The sequence below is a fragment of the Coturnix japonica genome, chromosome 5, assembly GCF_001577835.2.
Source record: "Coturnix japonica isolate 7356 chromosome 5, Coturnix japonica 2.1, whole genome shotgun sequence".
NCBI lineage: Eukaryota > Metazoa > Chordata > Aves > Galliformes > Phasianidae > Coturnix > Coturnix japonica.
Window position 1 is genome coordinate 25,876,875 of NC_029520.1, and position 22,351 is coordinate 25,899,225.

Consider the following 22,351-nt stretch of genomic DNA (forward strand, 5'->3'; position numbering starts at 1 on the left):
CTTTAATGTGTCTCATGGAGGTGCATCGTCTGTCTGTGTCAGAATGCTTGCCTGAGTATAATCTGGAAGCTTTTCTTCCGAGTGACTGTGTACTGGAACCCAGTGCTTAAAGCAGTGTTTAAAGCTTGAAATTCATGGGGTTTGTATTTCCCTGCATTCTCAACAAATACTGAATAACCTTTTGTAAATAATGATCCTTATTAAAGGATGAATAACTGCAAAACTAGAAGGATTTTCGTGTATTTTTTTTTCTTCTTTTGAAGAGAGATTTGTATTTCCTCTCCATTATGTGCTTGGCATAATAATGCAGGAGCACAAGCTAAAGCAGTAACAAGTAGCTGTGGTTCATGATGCCAGTAGTGCTGCCGTTTGGAAAACGTTTTGTATCAGTAAATTAACTTAAAATGTAAAGAATCTTCATTTCAAATTGTTAATTAGTGCTTCAGAAGGTTTTGTTGTTGTTGTTGTTGTTGTTTGTTTTTTAATGAAAAACGTCTTCTATCAAAAATTAAAGATAAAAGTAGGCTAAGTTGTCAGATCAGTTTTCCCAGCTGATTCTTAAGGGTTATATTTTTCTTTTTTAAAACTTCTTTGGGTGATATTTCCTCTAATATTGGTGATTTTAAAAAGCACATTTGAGTGAATCACTTAAATCATGTCTGTTTGTTAGATATTAAACTTTCTTCATAGTACAGATTATTGCTGTAACTTCTTTCTAAAAAAAGAAAAAACAAAAAGACCCAGACTTGAGTATTCTTAATACTTGCTGTGTCTTAATGCAATTTGAATTCAGACTTTGGAATTTGTACAATAAAGCTCCAACCTTTACTTTTACTTCACTTCAAAATTCTGAAGAGAATAAAAGTTTTAATCTGCAGCAAGGCGCTGCTTAATTTCCCTTACCTCTTTGTTGAAAATATTTTTATGTGGATTTATCACGATAAAATTAACAGCTATATGTATGTTTGATGCGATTACAGTTTAACCTTATATTGCAATGCATTTTTTTTATTGTATTTCTTGAAAATTGTGGTTTCTTTGCTTCATAATTTTCACCTCATTGTGGGATAAACTTTTTGTAGTGTTCAGAATGTCCATTTTCTGTGCTACCAGAACTAATCCCCTTGCATCATCTAAAATCAAGAGGACTCCCCCTTGGTATTCTGTTCATACAGAAAATAAACTTGGTCTCTTCTGGTGACGTGTAAATTGGGCTTTTAATAGTGAGGGCCAAAACTTGTGGCAATAAGAATTTGTATAGAGAGAAATTGTATGTTTCTGGGAGGAGGGAGAACTGCTCATAGCTATGTTACGTATTTGTTGTTCATTATTCCATATGCGTGAAGCCAAAATGTGCCAAAATTTGTGACTTGAATCTTAAATATTCACATTTCAGGTTGTGGCTTAATCTCAAAATACATCTATAATGTAGAGAAACAGATGAGCTGTGGCTGGACTGTGACTGCTCCATCTTTTCCTGATCCATATGGGTTTGTGGGAGCCAGCTTGGCAGTAGCCACCAAAGGTGAAGCAGGCCCTGCTGCCTGTGGTCCCATTGCTCGTAGCTTGTATAGGTTGTGTGTTCAGACTACAGAATCACTGAGACACAGTCAGAGTGCCTTGAAACCAAAAATCAGCCTTCTGCTGATGACAGTTGGCTGGCTGTTCTGGTCTGAAGTGATCCTTTCTTCTGAAATTCTCTTGGTTCACTTCAGTATTCTGGTGTTGATTGCTGCCTGGCTGCAGGGGCCCTGGAGAATGTGCATGTGGTGATCCCAATTCATGGGGAGAAGAGTGCTGCTGCAGTGGTGCCAGAGGATGTTATCTTCACTTGCTTAATGTAACAGCAACACTAGTGCGGGGGCAGGAAAGGTGCTTCTACCTGCTGGTAAAAGATATTGCAGAACTACAGGTAGTTTTATAGTCCCTCAGCAGTGGTCACTGAAAGACCATCTGAAATGAGGCTGTAGAAGGTGGCTACAGAAAACGTAGTGATCTGGCAGCTGTCATTTTCATCTGTCTGTTTACTGGCTACGTGAATGTGTTTTAACCTTTCTTTCAATTGCATCATGATCCTTAGGGGTTTCCCACCTGTGTTATTTGTAATGATTAACATGATGCAGTCCTGTTTGTAATAGGATGCTTGTGGTTGCTGAAAAGGATTTAATTCATATGCAGTTAAAAATTTAAAACTTCAGTGTTTTGTATTTTTCACTTCTTCTGGAATCAGATTATATTGGAACCAACTTAAACCAATTTGTACTGGTTGAGATCTTGCTACAAATGTTATGCATACGTGTATATCAATATATTATAGAAAGCCATTACATAAGAAGTACTTGCTTATCAAGAGTATGCATTGTGATTATGCACTGAGGAAGGGCATCCAGGTTTTCTTCCTGTCTCTCCTTGCTTAGAAAAACAGGATTCTGTTTGTTACTTCGTTTGTTTTTTAATTTACTTGGTGGGGAAGAACTTATGCAAGCAGCATTTCCTCCCCCTGCCCTGTTTGCTTCATGTAGCAGACTTTTGAAACATCTATTACTTCATTTTTGTTATTTGAGTTCTGGCATTTTTAGCTCCCCTTTCTTCCCCTTAAATAACTCTTAGGCAATCTTTTCTTTTTTGCGCTTCCTAAAGAAACAACTGTGTCAGCTGTTTTCCCTCAAACATCAACTTTTCATGTGAAATAGTCAATACTGGTTTATTTTCTTTTTTTTTTTTTTTTTTTTTTCCTTTTTCTTTTTTTATGAAGGCTTTTGTGATAATGCCTCAGTTAGATGGTTGCGCCAAGTACCAGTCAACGCTTCCCAGTTGATGTATGGATGAGGAAGACAAGTAGTAGCTGCTTTACTCATGGATGGTTAAAATGTTGAGTTGATGGATCTAGAAGCCTTAAAAACTAACCAGCATTTCTTTCTTGATTTTTCTGTCAAGTCAGTAAGATTAAAAAATAATTATAAACAAGTCTTTAGGAGTGCTTGGAAGAATGGCTGAAAATGAACAGCCGGGTGAGTTCTGTCTAGGACTTATGGTATGATTAGGAATATTCCTTCATCTCTTTCAACACAGTAACTTTCTTTGATGTTTGTGCAACCGGATTCGAGAAACAGGCCCCTCAGAAAGTTATATATCTGACATGAAAAGTGCAGGTGAGGTGAATTCATTCCTGGTCTCAGATAGTGAACAAAGTCTAGAGAACTGTCAGATGAAATTCTGTGATGCACCCAGTCCTTTAGGCTTAAATTGCTAAGCGGGGAACAATTTAGGTAAAAAATCGGAGATGATTTGTTAGTATCACTGAAGACATTGCTTGCAATGTGCTATTGGTCTTTTTTTCTCATTTTTTCAGGATGCTTCATAAAATGCTGATTGCTTTTCTTTAGCTAGCAAAGCAGTTAATAACTTCTGTCTTACTGGGTTTATACAGGCAGTCTCATTGCAGATAAAAGTACTTATTCAGTTGTTATTTTATAATGAGGGAAAATTATTTGTAATCCATAATGTTTTCCTGCTACATTCTGTGCTTGGAGTATGAGTAGAGAAGATCCTTCTCTTGCTAGAAGTCCAAAATATGGGTATGAATTAAATCATTGGTGGGCCAAACTTAGATTCTTGTTTCTTGATGTTGAGCTTTATCTTCTATGTTTTTTCTGTTCTGACAGTTTATTTTCTCTTTATATTTATTGAAAACATATTTTCTTATTCTGTCTCTCTAATCAGGGGTCTTGGATTTTCTGTTTGCATTTCATTAGATATGCAGTGAGGATTCACTGTTAGCGGTCTTGTTAAATACTAAACCACACCTGTTTGTGGGATGGGAATATATATCTCATCACATTGACCAGAAAATTTTTCTTTTTTGCTTCATATTTTACAGATTGTTTTATTAGACTGTGTTTTGTGTAACAAAAATGGTATATAGTTGTACTTGAAACATTTTCAGAGGGGATTGCAATCTGTGTTGTCCAGTTAGACTGTGCAACACAAGTGTCAGAGCTGCACAAAAAGTATAATTTTCCTGATGTGACATTTTTGTCTCTTAAATCTACTGGAGCAGGAGGAATTTTTCTGTGCTCTTTCTTGGATTCTGCTGCCTAAAACAGTTTTGAGTTTGCGTTATGTCACATTGCAGTTGTCTCCTTGATACTCTGATCCGATCATATGCTTTGCGCAGTTTGCCTTAACTATCCCCAGCGCCCTTCTCACCATCTAAGGGGAAGTGTCTCACACCAGGCCCGTATCTTCCAAAGGCATTAATGGTTTTGAAATGTCGAAAGAGGAAGTATCAAAGTGTTATCACTGCTCTGAATCATCTCATGATCTCAGAGATGTAACAGATGTAACTTTTTTTTTGGGGGGGGGGGGGACTTTGTTTTTGCCAGAACAAGGGAAATCTAGCTCATGGACCTCTTTCCAGGTGCAGAGTAGACTTTAAGAGATTCAGTGATTATAACAGGCATTCTAGTGACTAGCTGTTATTTTTGAGGTGTGAATGTGTTCTTATTTTGATCTGATATATTTTCAGGGGAAATGCATGTACAACTTCTTTTTCTTGGGCAATTGTTTACAAGCTTTTAAGCTTCTGGAACAGCAACAAATAATACAACTTAAATAGTCTTCATTTTGAAGTGAGGGGCCTTTCAGTGTTACTGTGCTACATGTTGTGTTCCTTCATGAACAAAGTATTCATTACATACTGCTTTTTGTAGAAAATCACGAACGCTCTTAATTTAGCAGCAGTTGGAGTTGGGAATGCAGTTACACAAGGATTAGTTAGATTTTTTTCTTTTATTTTGATGCTCTGTTAACATTCCGATGGTCTCTGACCTTAGGACTTCTGAATCATTTCTGTGCTTGAGTCTGCTGGCTAGGATTCTAATTATTATCAAACAGATCACGCAGTTACATATTGGATTATCAGACTTGATCGTACAGTTAAATATTCACTCTCACTGTTCATTCTGAAGTATTGCAGATATAAAGGGCACGTTGTTAAAACATTTTATATAATCTTGTTAATCTCGTTTCCTCTTCTTTGATGGATTACTGTAGCAGAGTTTGTTGCATTTGTCTCTCACTTGTCTGACGCAGTTTATTTCCTCTCTTCCAAAGATACAAGGTTTGTAAAAAGTACAAAAAGACTGATTCAAACCACAGTGTGTGGTGCTGCATAGCAAGGGAGTGGTAGCTTCCTTACAGCCGCTGAACAGAACCACTTAAAATAGAGCAGTAAGTTCACAAGTTACCATGCTTAAAGCTGGTTCAGATTTTTGTATTTACTCCGATTTTCGTGCTGTTTGTTAAACAATCTGTAGTTTTGTTTATACTTTTTATTTTGTTAGCATGGACATTTTGATTTGTCCACTTATGTTTGTTTGAAACATAGTTTTAGAAGCTGTTTTTTTCCTTTGTCATCTTACATTTAAAAAAGAAAAGCAGTTTAGCATTAGGGATTTTTGGCGTGGTAAATTTTGTTCCAGGACCATTTTCCTGTGGGCAGGTTAAAGTCCTTGAAAAGGTCATCTCAGTGCAAATGCTGAGACAAGCTTGTGATTTAACAATATCAACTACATTTTTCCTTCATGTGGTTTAAAAGTACTTAGCTATGTCAAAACTCAGAAAGACGGTAAAAGGAAGAATTTTATTTTTTATGTGTGGTGATGCTTTATTTAGTCTTACATCTTGGTCCTTTTCTGTTGAGTAGAAATGCATGTCAGGAATAATGTAGGCCTTTTACAAACTTGTTCTGATGTCACAAGATTTAAATTTAAATTTTATGGTTGCCTACCTACTATGAAGTTTTGCTTGAGGTGAGTCATCTGAGTGGGACTGATGGTTTTTTTCTCTAAATATTTTGACAAATGATAAACATAGCAGCTCACCAACTAAATATTATAGGTAGGTCATTCCAAAAGTAATGCCTCCCATTTATTTCCCTGGAAATGACAATGGATAAAAAAAACAAACATCAGTTATACTATTTGATAGAGCAGATTCTCAGCTATAAAACACTATTTTTCAACGTAGACACCACCATTAGCTTTGCATTTTAACCAGCAGTGAGCAGGAGCCTGCATGCAATACTCATTTTTAAAAAAAAACTAAAAAGGAGGTGGTGCAGATATTTTTTTTTTTCCTTTGCAGTATCTCTACTGCTGAATTGGTTTGTTACAGGTTCATTACGAAGTGTGCATAGTATAAACCATAGAATTCTAACCCATAGAATTGGTTTGTTACAAAGAGTGTGTAGTCCAGGATAAACTGAAACGATTTCTGATAAAATTAACATAAAATACAACACAGTATTTTCTAGTGTGTTTATAAAAATATAGCAGGATCCATTTTGTGCTTTTGCAGAACAGTATCTCATTGTTAAGTGGCAAATAATAGTTTTTTAGATATTTGTGGAACATTATTGTTAAATGCAAGAAACATATGTGTATAGGTGCTTGTTTGAAAATAACATATGCATTGCAGACTGTTATACCTTTTTAGGGTGGCTGGAACTGTTCATAAGAAATCTTCATATGGTCTTATTTTAGTGTACTAGTTACCTGCATCTTATTTTACTGGTCAAGAACAGGATTACAGAGTTACTTGCATTCATGTTCTTATAACTGGGACTCTTGGGTCCTGTCTCGTCAATCTTGATTGCTAGATGACTAATAGCTTTGACTATGAGCATGATCTAATTGTACTTGCATACTTGAGTGTTGCTTTGTATGTGAAAATGGAGGAAAGGGGTCCTGAGAGAGAATTCTGACTTTCAGAGACAAACTATTAGCTGAAAAACTTTATTTAGATTGCTTATTGTCAACTATAGCAAACATTGCTATTCCAGGGAAAATAGAAGGCAGAATTTAATCTGTAATCTTTATTTAAACAAGCAGAACAACAACAGGAAACACCACTTTATCTGGATGCATGTTCTCTGGTAGGAGTTAATGAAAGTACTAAACTGTCTTAGTTTCTGTGAAATCCATCTCAGGCTATGAACTTGTCCTAAGTTTGCTGGAGTGCTGAAGTTTCTTCCATCATTTCTTTAGACAATCCTCTGCTTTTGCAAGGATAAGAAGAAATGGAAAAATAAGTATCCTTTTGTTTGTATTTATGTTTTGGTTTTTTTTTCCCTTTTCCTTTTTTTTTTTTTTTTTTTTTTTTTTTTTCATGTCAATCTGCATGTTTCCATGGAAAGCAAGTTGTAGTTAATACATGGCCTTGATACCAGCAGCTTGATTGGTACAAGAACGGATTCTATCAATACTGAAGTAATTGGCAGTGCTGTGCTATAAATATGGGAGATTCTTCAGGATCTTCAGAAATTCCTTGGTTAAAGAGCTGGAAGAAATTATGAGAATGTGTAGAGAGAAAAGCAGGACTGGGATGAAAAGGCTAGATATTTCTGGCTGTCAGCTTGTAAAAAGAAGGTGAATTTCAGCTTTTTTGGAAGAAACCAATTAAGCTTAAGGAAGCAAGTTGCTAAATTGGGTGGAATTTGGCCCAAGAATCCCTGGTATCAACATTCCTCTGTTGCTGAGCAGACAGCTGTGGAAGGTCCCACATCTGTGAGTCCTCCAAGGGGAACTAACTTGTGTCTGTCTGCTGCTTCTCTTAGTTCTGCTCCCTGTGTTGAGAGCATGTTGACCCATCTTTGAATGTTACATTGGTGCTTTTTAACTTTCTTTACTTGCTTGTATATTTGATATAAGATGTGATCTTCTAAGTAATCTGCCTTGATCACACGGTGTTACAAAAGCCACACCATTACTAAAACTTAATTCTACAGAAGGCATTTTCTTTGAAAGAGCTGGAACCCAAGTATATGATCTCCTTCGGTATACTTAGATTACTTCATATAACTGATCTTCATGAATAACATACAGAATTACAGAAACTTCCTGCCATCATTCACAGAAATAATTGAATTTCTACTTGGTAGTTTTCATGGTTTTCAACTTGCTAAACAGCTTCTTAGTTCCTGTGGGTTTTATATAAGTTCCTGCAGCAATAGCCATTTTACTTTGCAGCTTCGCTTATTTTACACTGTTAAAAATCTTAAGTTTTCTGTATCCAAATAGGAATGTGATTCTAGGGCACTAGTTTTATTTTTTTTTCTTCTCATGTTATGTTTAAGAGGAGACCTAACAACAACAGTGCACTTTTGGACACTTTTGTTTTCAGATTTGACTTGTACATGCATTGTCAAACACTTTCAAGTTATGGGATCTCTCCTGCTAAGTAACCCTTGTGTGGTTTGTGGGGTTTTTTTTGTTTGTTTGTTTGTTTTTTGTTGGTTTTTTTTTTTGTGAAACTCAGTCAGATACCAGTTATTCTTTTCTTAGGTGATAGTTTCCACTGTAGCCCTTTATTTCTGCCATGTTGCGTTCAGGCTGGTTTGCTCATAATTTGTATTTCTGTAGGATTTATTTTGCGCAAGCAGGAATATCCAATTCATTTTATTTATGTGCAAGCTCCAAAGTATTATGGAACCCAGCTTTTCATTTTTTAGTCGATGCCTTCTAGATGTACCAGCATTGGTCTAGTAGTTCCTTCTGAAAATCCATGCCTTTTCTTGCTAAAATCTTAACAAAAAATGCAATTCTTAGTTATTGCAGCTACGCATGGTTGCTGTAACTTCTGTGCTTATAGAATATTTGTTAATTCTCAATTTAAAGAAGAAAAATCAATAAAATATTGCCTTCTGTCAGCATATTCCTTGGTGCATATTCCGATTTGCTGTTAGAATTGTGAGTAACATTTGTGTCAGGTGAAGCCTCATATAGTTACTGCAAAAAAAATAGATATATACATACGCACAACAGTTTCTTTTACATGCAGAATGGTAGGATATGCTGTCTTATAATTTGTTGATATAAATTGTCTTGTGTAGTACTGTATTTGCCTGTATAGTATATATATTGCCTATATCTCTTATTATAGACAAGTCATTAGAGTATCGTGCTGGTGGCAGTCATTCTCTAAACTTTCAGTAAGTATACTTTAAGTATAAAGTAAGGCTTTATAACATCAGCAGGTTTCCAGTGTGTTCAAGTGATACTGGTCAAATTACTTATTTTCTTCTAAATTGAGTCAATACTCAACAAATGTTATCTGCAAGTCAAATAGACTTTAGCTCAGCGGTTTGGTATTACCTTCTGGTATCCCGGGCATGCACGTACTCATAAACACTTCTGAAGTTGGGAATTGTAAAATTATCTGCTAAGCTGTTTGGATAATGAGAGCCATAAAAAGCCAAGTGTGGTTCATGTATGTTCTTTGGGTGAGGCTACAAACACACGGGTGTATTGCACCAGAAGTTGGAGGGGTTAAAGTACGTGTGTAAAGTGTTAGTCAAAGGTAAGGAGCCTTGATCCATGACAAGCTCATACTGAGATCAGCCTGGAGCTGTTACTTGTGTGCCAGTGATGACAGTGTATTTTCTTAGCAGAATGTGTCAAGAGTTTTCAGAATTCAAAATGCCTTTTTTTTAACCTTGTCAGAAGTCTTTATCTTGTAGTTGTGTGCAGTGACAACTCTTACTTCAAACTAACGTGAATTCTCATAAATTAAAGCAAATTAGCTAAAATTTTGAAGGAGTATTTTTGAAATGGTTGTGCTTTGAAATACTACATTGAATAAAAGAACCATGGAATGTTTGAGAATAGAAGGGACCTTTGGGTCCTCTGGTCCAATGCCTTGCTCTATCAGCTTTCATAGGTCTCCAAGGAAGATGTTCGATAGTCTCTGGGCAGCCTGTATCAGTGCTCAGTCATCTGCAGTTATTTGTGTTTCATTGTGTTTTATTGTTGCATGGTGTTGTGATATGGGATACTAATAAAACCAGGACATTTATTTATGTAGCCCCTGACTAGCCTCCTTCCAGCAGCTCCATGACTGTCTTGCACTGGAGAGCCCCACTGGGCCCAGCACTCCAGATGAGACCTCCCCAGGGCAGAGGGGCAAGGTCACATCCCATGGCCTGCTGACAGCATTGCTCCAGATCACCACTGGCCTTCTTGGCAACAAGGACACATTGTTGGCTCATGTGGTATCCAGCTGGACACCTGAGTTCTTTTCTATAAAGCTGCATTCCAGTTTTGAAAGAAACTAGAATACAAATAATATTTCTTAATCTAGGAAGATCAATTTCTTGTATAGTTCAGTTTTCTAACTTACAGAGCCAGGTGTTTGTTTTTGTTTTTTTTTGTTGTTGTTTCCTTTTGTTTTTAATGGAGATTGTAATAGTTTTATAGTACTGGAAAACAGTTGGCACATGCACTTTGGTTGTCCATGCAGAGGTTTTTTTGAGATCACTATTATTTTTCTGTCCTATAGTAAGTGCAATATAAAAGATGTGTAATGTTAAGTATGAATCAACAGTGTGCAAGTCTATTCCTTGAAATTGGGTTAAAATAAACAGACTGTAACAAGATATCTGATTTACTTATTTATTTATTTATTTTTCTTCTTCCTCTGTTTCTCTGGGAAATATGTTTTGGCTGAAAATCCTTAGCCTTTGGTCTCTTGAATCCTTAATGGAAGAAAGGATAAATGTTGTAATAATAACACTTCGATATCTTTTACTTGGTTGATACTGCAAATAAGTAATACGTAAAACTAAGACAACCCCCTTTTAAAGAAAGGGGGCAGAGAGGGGAAAAAATCCACCCCCTCTGCCCTGAAGGGATTATTCATTAGTTGCTAGGCTGAAGATGCCTCTGCCTGTCAGAGTCAGGGGAATGCTTCCCAGCCTGGAATAACAGTTTGTTCCTTCAGGTCAGAAGTTACTTTTGGCTTGAGAGCATTACAACAATATAGATTCTGGGGAGGGAGGAGTGCCTTTAATATCTGTGGTCAGATCTGAGTGCTCAGTGTTCTTAAAGTGAACATGAGTGAAGGCTGTGGACCACCACAATCAAACCCAACAGCAATTCAGAATTATGTGAACAGGACTTATCTATCCAACAGAGTAGTGTGCCTAAGGTAAGGAGGTAACAGTATGGTATTTTTAAGTGGTTATAATAACTTACAAATTGTGATGAGCTGGGGTGGGGGGTAGAATTTACCTACAGTATGATTTTCCCTGAGTAAGTATCACTGCAGCATCTCTGTTCTTCGGAAGCAGAGAGCTCTTATGAGCGAACTACTGTTTTTCATTTCCCATAAACCTTGTTCGGAATTAAATTTCCAGTGGCCACAACCAAAATCAGAGGCTTTCAGGAAACCTTGCATGTAATATAGTAGGCTTGGACCTGCTGTTGTAATGCTTCCCTTCCAACTGCATTTCTCACTTGTGGTGGCCCTCTGAAAAGTTTCACCAGAGCTCAGCTAATTTCTGTGTTTGGTTGGTTTTCTTCTGGCAAGCTGCTCTGTCAGCAGTATCTGTACATGGTACAGGTATCAGGCTGTAGAGCTTAAAAAATACTGTAGGGATGGTGCAGAAAAACACTGGAGCCTTGTTTGCCCTCTTTCCCACAGCTAGACCTCAGCAGCCTTTTAGCAATTAGTGCTAGGTGTTCCCAGTTGTAGACAGGGCTCTCGGATACAGGGACACAGGAGAGCTGGCTGGTTTCAGTACCACCAGTGCTGTGACAGGCAGCCCTGTTTTGCAGAGATTTCTGGAAGCTGAAATCCTGGTGAGTCCTGCTGCTGCTCTCCCAGCTTGTACTATTACTGAAGATGGCTGTCATTAACAACTGTCAGTTGTTGTTGTTTTTTAATAATAAAGCAATTTCTTGGTTTTGGCATTGTTATGCAAGTGTAGTAATGAATTTATGTGGTTAAACATTAACATGGTTAACATTAGGTAGTTGTCTGGAAAAAGTGTTTCTTTTCAATTTAAGAAGTTAGTCAATCAATATTACAGATTTACCTACTGGGCATATTTATTCTGGCTATTGCAGTAATGGGGTGGATTTGACAGTGGTTTCTAAAATGTAGGAAAGGATAAGTACTCTAAAGGATAGAAAATATGGAAGGAAGACACAAGATTGTTAACTAGACTGGGTTAGTCACCCCACTATGGGAAGGGGAAGGAAAAAAGGAGATCCAGGACTCCTGGAAGACTTTTGGGAAATGGAAGGAGCTAAGCTTCTGAAGTATCGTGTGTTACTTCTGCCTTTTCCTTCTTCAATTTTTAAAAAGCAAATGGATGTGGAGTGTAAACTTTTTTCTTTTCTTTTCTCTCTCTCTCTCATTTACTCTAAATGAAGTTCTGTGGCTAAATTGAAACATTTACCTGAATTCTTTCTGAGTAGCTTACTAGTTCTACTGGTATATAAAAGAGAGCTCTAATATCCAGATTGTCAATGAAGTTTATAGAATGAGTAACTTCTAAACTGAATTTGTAGTTGGCTTGCAGAGAGAATAGTGGAAATACAGTGTAGGTGTAACTAGTTAGTGCATCCTGTTTGCTATGATTCCACAGGAAGGTCTGGGCACCTTCTGTTCGGAAGAGGTATTTGTGTCCGTGTGAGACAAAGAAGAGATGAATGATTATTTGTACCTTAAGTGCACATGTGAAATTGTCACTGAGTTAAGTATAGGTATAGAGCCCAATGAATGATTTAGATATCCGGGATAACCATTTTTATTTTCAGGCATTAGGACTGATAGATGCATTCAGTGAAGGATTGGGTTTTTTCATAACTTAAAGATACTGCTACAGAAATGGTGAGAAATGTTGAGTGAAGTGTCACTTTAACTATGAGTTTAAGAGGAGGAGGTTGGTTTTTATTTGTTAGGGGGTGAAGAAAGTCTATAAACAACTTAATTTGCCTGTAAGCTAAAATTGAATGGTCTTGTTTTTCCCCCGCTCTGCAAACCTTTATGTATTTAGGCTTTAGATGCTTGTAGCAAAATTCTTTATATAAGTATACACACACGTGTGTATGAATCATACGTATGAATCACATATGTCTTTGAATGTAATGTATTAATTACACGTGCAAAAAAAACACCACCCTATTTCTCATTATTTGGGGGCATTTAAGGAAATTAGCCTTCTTTTTAAATACAAGTTTGGTTATGGTTGTATCGCAAGTATTTCTGTACGGAAGGAATAGTTTTGTCCTCCTTTAATATTGCCCATTCAGTCCTTACTGGCATAAATACTCAATAGATCTGAAATACATTGCAAGAAGATACCATGTAGCTTATTTTTCCTGAAGTGCTAGGGTACTCATTCATGCAGTAAACCATATTTAGAAAGTAGGATAGAATCGTATTTCTTCCTTGGCAAAAAAAAAAAAAGCAGTTTTACAACACATGTAGCATCAAATTCATGCTCAAAACTAAAATGTGTGATTTAATTAAAAATAAGTAAAATGTGAGGGAGAAGGTTACAGACTGTTTTTTTCTGAAGCTCTGGAAAAGGAATCTGAATGGAAAGAAGCAATAGCTGTTTATTTTATGAAAATACTAAATGATGAAAATGGTCATTAGATTGTAAAATTCAAGTAACTTTCCATATGCTGCAAAAGTAGGCTAGAACCAGCTAATGGATACTAGAAATATATTAGTTTTTAAGTGGCCATAACCAATTTTACTGTCAAATCCCACATGTGTTCTGACTTACCTCCTCCAAAGGAGGGCTGCTGTATATGGGAGGGAGGAAGCAGTATTTCTGGCCAGAAGCCTGTTCTTGTTTAGATTTCAGTGGCAGAAGGCCTGACCTCTTTCTGCTTTCTTGTTCTCTTTTCTGTGTGATTTCATGGTGAATGACTCGCTTCATGATTAGTCTAAAATAAGTCAGGAGTTGATTCATACTCTTATCCTGCCCCCAGCCTTCTAGCTAGATCACTGACTGCAAAGTTTCTAGAAGAATAAAAATGTTGACTCTAAGGAAGTATGTTGTCTGATCATTTCTTTACAAGAAACCACACGAAAGCTCCAAGTAAAAGTGCATTCTTCTGAAGTAGCCCTAAAGAGAATGTGAAACTAGATGGGAATGTTTGAGAGTCATTTTAGAATGGTTTCTTCTAGGTAGCATTTATAGAAACACAGCAATCCAGAATGTGAATTACTTGGTTGTGGGGTTGTTTAGGTGGTGGTGTTTTTTTTATTTACTGTGTTTTGGGTTGTTGTTGTTGCTAGGTTGGTTTTCTTGTTTGTTTGATTTGGGTTGTTTTGGTTTTTTTTGCTTGTTTATCTTCTCATGTTTTCTTAACTAGCTGTTCTGCATTTATGGAAAACTAATTTCTTCTTTTGCATCTCTTCCAGTAATAGTTATGCACGAGTGCGAGCTGTGGTGATGACCCGAGATGACTCAAGTGGTGGATGGTTACCACTTGGAGGGGGTGGACTAAGCTGTGTCACAGTCTTCAAAGTCATTCCCCAGGAAGAGAATAGCTGTGCTGATTTTCTTATCCATGGAGAACGACTCAGGGATAAAACGGTAACAATTTACATCTGTTTAGTGATATAGAGCCTAAGAATAGATGTTTGTCTATTGGTGCTTGTAGACTGGAAAGAAAACTTAAAATCTCAGTCTAATACTGTTACTGAAAGCGGTTCTTATGATTGTATACCTACAGATCCAACTACTTACTTTAACTAACAAGATGGACATTTCTAGAATTAAACGCATATCATTTAGAAACCTTTAAACAAAGCTTTTCATGCAGATTTTCATCTGCTTGGGAAAACATTTGGGTAATCTTTTTTTTTTTTTTTTAAATTTTATTTTTTTTTTCCCCAGTGGAGGGTCAAAGTAGAATCCGTTTTTTAGCCTGTTCATACATGCTATGTGTAATAGCAGCATTGCCAACCTTTAGAAAATACGATAATTTGTTAAGAACAGAAAGTCAGAAGGAATTGCTCAGTAATTATTCATTTTTTTGAGGAATTTGGCTGTGGTGAGTAAAAGGTTCCCTTTTGATGTAAAAAACTTCTCTGAATGGAAAGAAATCAGAAAGTTATAATAAATAATTCATCTGGTTTGTTGGAATACATGGTGGTATTAATTTATGAGCTACAGTAAATTAAATAACTGTCTTAAATAGCATCATGGAAGTCAGCTTTAGAGAAGGAAAACCAGCATAGAGTGTCAGCTGTTGCTACATGCAGGTCTGTGGAAGACAAAATTGACTGGCTAAGATTTGCTTTGTGTACTTGTGTAGCAAACAGTTTTCCAAGGGGGGTGTCCTACTGTGGAAACAAAGCAGGGAAAACACAAAATCTCTATCTTAATGCCTTCTATCAAAGGCTTACTCTATTCTGCCAGTTTACAATTCCTTAAACTTAAGCTGTGTAAGCTTAAAAGATAGGATTGCTTCTTACGCTGTACTGCTGATTCTTCTTAAGCATACCCATTTCTCCCTTGAGGCAGGACTGCTGAGTTTTCTGCCTTGACTGTGACTGCTGTAGGAAGAGAGCGTATAAATAGAAATTCTGCTGACTCAGTTGTTTCAGCGAGGCGTAGTGCTATTAGCAGAGTACCCTGTGTTCCCGCACAGCTATGTGCACCTGCAGTTCCTTCCTCACTTTGCAGTAGTTCCCTTTAGAACTTTTTTTAGATGTATTGGAGCTGGTTTTGAGCAGCTTAATTGCATTTAGAAGTACTTGACAATTTTCTCTTAATTCTTAGTGCTTTCAGTATTTGCTTCTTGCCTTCAGATTGTAAGGGAAATAAAATGCTCAGAACTGAAGGCTGATTTAATGTTTCTCCCACATGCTTATGAAAATGTTGCAGCCATCAGTGTCCCTGTTTGCTTTCTCTCTCCAAGTTCCCCTGGACAAGCATTGTTTCGTTTCCGCTTCTGGTAGAAGGCTTAAATGTCTCTGCTCCTCTTCCTGTCCAAAAGCCAGTCCACATTACTAAGAATGTGTTTCCAGACCTTTTTAGTCCTGAAAATGCACCTCCTCTCCCACACTCCCCCAGTTAAGGCAGATTTTGATCTTACTGCAGCTTTGGGAGATTGCTGTTGGAAGTCAGCCAGTCAAAAATACAGGATGAATAAGAAATGCAGTAAGAACACCTATCCAGTTTGCACTGAATGAAGTTCAAGGACCTAACACATACAGACCTAGAGGCTATGGGGAGGAATAACGTCGAGCCAGAAATGATGATTTAGTAACAGAGTGAAGAGGAGAGTATATTTCCTCAGGCTCCAAATAATGCAAAAGCTAATGTGTAATGAATTAACAGCAGACTTTCATGGTATCTAACAAGAGCCTTGTTGGCATAAAAGAAACAAGGTCCTACACCAAGATGCATGAAGATCACAAGGTCATGATACTTTTTCAAGAGGACCATAATAGGGATAGGAAGGGGACTTTTGTTGGATAAGTATCAGGTCACTGATTCTAATACCATTCTGGGTTTTGTTTTCTATGGAAGTAGCTGTTTTCTGTTTGTTCTCAGGGATGTTCCTGAGGATTCACTTTTCTAGCACTATTTTAAACATATTTTTAATGAAGTCAAACAATTAATTTGCTAGTCCAAATATCTTGGGCTGTGCATTATTATATCTTACAATATAGGGGGAAAAAAACAAGATGAAATATAATTCTTTCTGATAAATGTTTATTTAAAAATACAATCATTTCTTAAAATTTCTCTTTTTGTGAATTTGTCCACCTTCCAGGAAAGATATGAATATTACTTTATCCTGTATTTTTAATATATTAAGAAAAAACACATATATATATATGTATATGTGTGCATATATATATATATATATATATATATATATATATATATTTAACAACAACAACAACAAAAACCCCAAAAAACAAAACAATATGATGGAAATTTGGACACTTTCAACTTTGACTTTCAAAATACATAAACTTAGGGAGCAAATATAGTTCAGATCTGTGGGTTTTAAATCAGATACATGGTAATTGTAACACAGTTATAACAGTTCAGGTTTATGTGTTAGTAGAAAGATGGATCTGATTGTAAAGTGACTGCAAATCCTTACTAGGATACAGGTGGGGGTATCCAGCTGCCTCTTCAATGGCTGTACTCTAAATGAATGAGAAAGCTTTCTTCTTGTTAACTGAACTTAGTTGTGTCATCTTCCTGTATTGTATCTGACACTACTGACATCTGCAATTCCATTCTAAAATGCCAAATCTCTCCATATGTTATAGCATATATGGGCACATAATAGGCTGTAGCTCTTATTGTGTCAGTTTTGTAAATCAAGTGTTTTGCGACTGAACATTGGAATATTGAGGTTCCTTGTTGCTGTGGCCCTAGGGTTTTTACTCATTTTTTCTTTATGTACTTAAGAGTTAGGTTACTGTCAGTATTGTTAGGAACCAACTTCAGTCAGCATGTAGAAGATAACAAAATTTGTGTGGTACGTAGCTGTTTAAAGCATTTTGTGGGGCTGACAAAAAGCATTCTTGTCAACTGAGAAAGAAATCAAAGTGGTGGCACCACTGAAGTAATTTAGGAGAGGGAATGCACCCTGCTGGTTTACCCAGGGTGTTTAGATCTTTGTTGGAATGTAAAGTCTTCACAAAATACCCTTGACATAATTACATGTTTCCTCCTTTATTATACCCACCTTCCTAGATCTGGCTCCAGCCAGTCTGCTGGGAACGATTGCACTCCCTTCTAACCTGGTCACTCTGCTGCTCTGTTTTACTGTGTTTACAGTAGCTCCCTTCTATCTTAGTAACAGCAGTGCTAAGCATACGTTATGCTCAAGCTTACAGGTTTTTAGGCTTTGGGGAATCTTATGTTCTGGAATGAAATGTCTAGTAGGCCTCCCTGATCTATCTGATGTTCTTATTCAGTCCTTTACTGCTTGAATTTTTTTTAATAATGTGGCTTATATGTTTTGTCATCGGTCAGGGTGAAAAAGTTTAACTGTAAATGGAGATAAGTAATAATCTGTATTAACTCCTTCCAGAGCAGGTGTTCATTGAGATACTAGGGAGAAATCAGCCTCGTGGTTCTTTCTTTTGAGATTTTGGATGAAATTGCATGCAGTAGAGTGTGGGGGCAGCTGGTGTTTCATATGGCAGAGATACCCTAACAGTCATCCCAGGCCTAGTAAACGAGATGACTTGAGAAGTCTTCATTTTGAACTGTTTTTCTTCTTCAAAGGAAGCAAGATAAAAAATAGTCAAAAGGAAAAAGATATGATTATTGAGTACACTGTAGACCTGCAAGGGTGATTTTTGTTATTTCGTTGCATTTTAGGGAGATTTTAGGAAGTAAAAAAATAAAAATAAAAATAAATTTAAAAAAAAAGAAAACATTTTGGGTAGAAATCAGAGTGAAGTAAAAAGATTTTAGTGTAGGAAGGGTTTGTGTGTGTGGAAAAAAAACACAAGAGTCTTCTAGAAATGGCAGTTAGAGGCAGTAAAATGCAAGAGGTGATGATCAGCAGTGGGCTCTTGTTTGGGGGAAATAACTAATAAGAGCAGGAGGAAAAAAATAAATCAACTTGCCTATGTAATAATTTGACAAGTAAAGGAGCGGTGTATAATGCAGAATTGTTTTTTTTAAACTTAGCTATTATTCTGTTATGTTTGTGATTAACTTCCTTTTTCCACATGCCCAAAGAAATCTTGCATTTTTTTCTCTCCAAAACACTATGGGCAAAACAAAATTAAAAATTAATATTCTGAAAATAATGTAGAAATACTAAAACGTTAATATTCCTTGCCCACGTTTCCCTGTGTAGGTTTTTTGGAATTTAATAGTAAAATAGAGATATGGGTTATCTTGTTGTTTATTTGTTTATATCTAGTGATACAGGGGCAGATGAATGCACATCCCTTCAGACTTGCTTGTTTGTCTTGAATTGTCAGTGCATTAATAGTTATGTTTGGTAATGATCACAAGTAAATTAAATACGCAAATATATATGTAAAAACAGCTAACTTGAAGTGGAGAAATTATATACAGGGAGTGATTTTGGTTTCATAGGCAAATAGTTATGTATTCTTATGTCTTGCTGAGAGAAAACTGCCTGAGATCAGTGTAAAATTAGTTCAGCACTCAAAAAACATACAGAGTAATAATGCAAATAAAATTCCTAGTGATACTGTAATATTCTATATTAAAAAAACATTATTCTGTTGATGTTTTTCAAGTGTGGCCTTTTTCATGTGAAGAACTTCTAGTAAGTGTGTTGTACTTGTTGCACAGATGAGAATCTCAGAGGGAAGGTGCAGCCAGTACACAGTATCCTGAACACATATCACTGTATCAGTAACTGTTAGTGAATAATTTGGCCATGGTGGAAACTAATTTAAAATCACTTCCTTATAATAGGAAGAAATTTAAACAAGGGCTTTTATCTCTTCTTTTGATGCATATTTTGAGATGATTCAGAAGACTACATTTTGTGCACAAGTTTGCTGTATTAGTCACTGATAACTTCTCCCTCTTGTCTTACTTCTGAAAGGTGGTCTTGGAATGCACATTAAAGAAGGACCTCGTTTACAACAAAGTTACTCCAACTTTTTACCACTGGAAGATTGATGACAAAAAGTTTGGCCTCACATTTCAGAGTCCTGCTGATGCAAGAGCGTTTGACAGAGGTATTCGGAGAGCAGTGGAGGATATTTCTCAAGGTATCTATTCAGATGAAGGGGTTAAGTTTTCTTGTGTGTTATGAGGTGATATGCAGTGTACTTCAGTGTTTATCAGCAGTATATCAGCAGTGTTTAAAGATGTGGATTGGTCAATACCAAGTTAAGATTGTAACAGTTTTAAAATAGGCTTGTTGAAAGTGCAGTTCATTCAAGTGTCTTCAATGATTTCACCAGCACTAATAAGATAATTCCCTAAATTAAAAAACATTGCCTTTTTGTTTGTTTGTTTGTTTGAAGAGATAATGGAATAAGCTAGAGTTACGGTTTCTTGCTTACTTCTGTCTTCTCAGAAGTTCATTACAGCTTCTGTCTTCTTAAACTCTGAACGTGAATATTTTCAGAAATTATGTGTTCTTTTTATCTGATAATAACTTCAGTCCATGCTCTAACATGTCAGTTGTTAGTAAATAGAGTAGTTTGGCAGACAGATTTAGATGGGACTTTAGAAGAATTTTCTGTAACAACGGTATACCTAATTGGTTCCAGAGATTCACTGATCTCATGGAAACTAGTGAACAAACTGAAGTTCATAAAGCCTTAGTGTTGAAATTGAAAATATGGTAAATGTATTGCTAGATGGAAGGAAGGGGGAAGGGAAGAAAAACAACTTCTATTGAGTGGAAAAAATGTCTCAGGTTTCTGGGGGTGTTTTTGTTTGGTTGGTTTTTGTTCTTGTTTTTTCAGAAATAAAGCAACTCAAAGAGAAAAATTAAGCAAAATATTATGTAATTGGTTGTAAATTTAGGTTTTTTTAAAGTTATCATTAACAAAGTGAGAAAGGTGTTTCTGAAGGAAAATGCTTTTTGTCATACTAGAGTGACTTCTGAACTGAGTTGATTCTTGCAAGAGAAATAATCGGGACATTAGTCATTTTCTCTCTTGTGGTCTCACAGTTCCAATTTCTGCTTCTTTACAACAAAAGAACACAGCACAACATGCATTGATGTTAACCAAATATAATCTGCCCTTAGTCTTCAAAATGTTATTCTAGCAAGAATGCGTTTTAATTTACAGTGATTTTCACAAGAATGACATCAACAAGATAGGAGTGTGACAAGGTACACTTAGTAATAAAATCACATAAGCAATGAATGATACATAGTCAACGTGATACAAGATCACCTTGAAACGCAGTGATCTACTGCTTAAAAAGTGAACAAGTCTGCTTCCCACAGCTGGGTTATTGAAGGATGACGTGAACTATGGGAAGCAGTCAAGAGTGAATTAAAAACAATTCTTTTTTTAACAGTTTTTTAAAACTTTATTGTAGGCTACCCACCCTCTCAAAATGATGTTGAAGTGGCAGAAGACTGCTTTCAAGTGAGTATTTTAATTTTTATATGAACTGTGCAGTTACAGAAAATGTTTGAACAACTTCTTTCATTAGTGAGAATAAACAAAGTAAGTGCAGCAAGAAAACTAAATTGAATGTTACAAAATAAGTCCTCCAGATAACTGTTCTAGAACTTACGTTATTGTCTGTCCTAAGCCAAGTAAACAGTATTTAATCGATAAAATGGTTAACCACCCTACTTTAAAAAATCACTTCTAGGTTATATTTTGAAACTGTGGGAAAATTACTTTTTTGAAGGATCAAGATCTTTTATGTGCACATACTACTTTTTTCCCAGATTTTACTTTGCAGTGATAAAAGCTTCCAGCACTGAAAGGCTGGAAAGATTGAGATAATGGTAAAAGAATCTAATCCATACAAGGGCAGAAATTCATATAATTAGAAAATAAATCACACAATAAAGCGGTCACTTTTGAAGTGTCAAATTTTTATAGGTCTTTGTTGGCACCATTCAATTTCTATAGGTCATAACAACATGAGAAATAACCTGCCCTCCGTTGTGTTTCAGCATGACAATACTTTACACAAATACCAGTATCAAATACTGTAGCACTGCCTTGTAAATGCAAGAATCTGTACAATTAAAAAGCTAGTAATATGAACAGATATAGTACATATATGCAGTAAAACTGGGTAAAAAAACACTAGTGTCTGTGTGTGCTTGTCATCTTTGTTCGCAGTTGCAGGGAAAGCAGTGTCTTCACACATACATTCACTTTTCAGAGTGCAGGTATTTAATGTGAAGCTGTTAGAGAAACAAGTTGACTCTGGGATCTTAGCAATTATTCAGGAAACTGATAGTATAAACGTCTTCTTGAGGATGGAGTTTTGCCATTTATGCAACATTAAATTCTGTATAGGCGCAGTGTAGAACCTCTATAAGTCAAACTCAAGGAAGTTAGTAGGCTACTTTGCAGAATCAAGTTATAGTATGAGGAAGAGTCAAATATTTTGAAAGGATGCTGCAATGCAGTGGTAATGCAGAAGTGTCTCCTGGTTTTCTTCCATTTAGTAGTGGAATAAAAAAATTTTTCTCCGAGGGTTGGTCTCTCAACCACCTGCTGTTGCTCTTCATTTTCAGTGCTTTATCTTAAAGTATTTAAAATTGGATGTTTTGGATTTAAGTTAAAATGAAGTCTTGATATAGTAGAGGATATGTGGGCCAAAGCTAATGCAATCCTTAATAAGCTTTAAAAGACTTGTTTAAACACGCTTTATTGCAAAGATTAATAATTGAGCAATTTCTGCAGGCCTAATGAGATTAGAGGAAACTAATTACTTCTTGATTATGCTGCCTAGCTGTAATGTTTCTATATAAGGATGTCAAAATTGAAGCAAAATGTCTGCGATTCTATGTTTTTGCAAAGTTTGTTTTTGAGAAAGTGAGGAAAAGAAGTAAATATGCATAATCTGTGATATGTATTTACAGAT

General features: G+C 36.1%; 1 protein-coding gene across 1 annotated transcript in view; it reads left to right on the plus strand.

Annotated features, from left to right (window-relative positions):
• SPRED1 (sprouty related EVH1 domain containing 1) overlaps positions 1 to 22,351 on the plus strand; it is a 54,330-nt gene that overhangs the window by 19,060 nt on the left and 12,919 nt on the right. Inside the window, exons 2-4 of the mRNA XM_015864817.2 lie at positions 14,224 to 14,398; positions 19,377 to 19,545; positions 20,837 to 20,886. Coding sequence (XP_015720303.1) covers positions 14,224 to 14,398; positions 19,377 to 19,545; positions 20,837 to 20,886 — 394 coding nt within the window. The remainder of the gene's footprint in view (positions 1 to 14,223; positions 14,399 to 19,376; positions 19,546 to 20,836; positions 20,887 to 22,351) is intronic.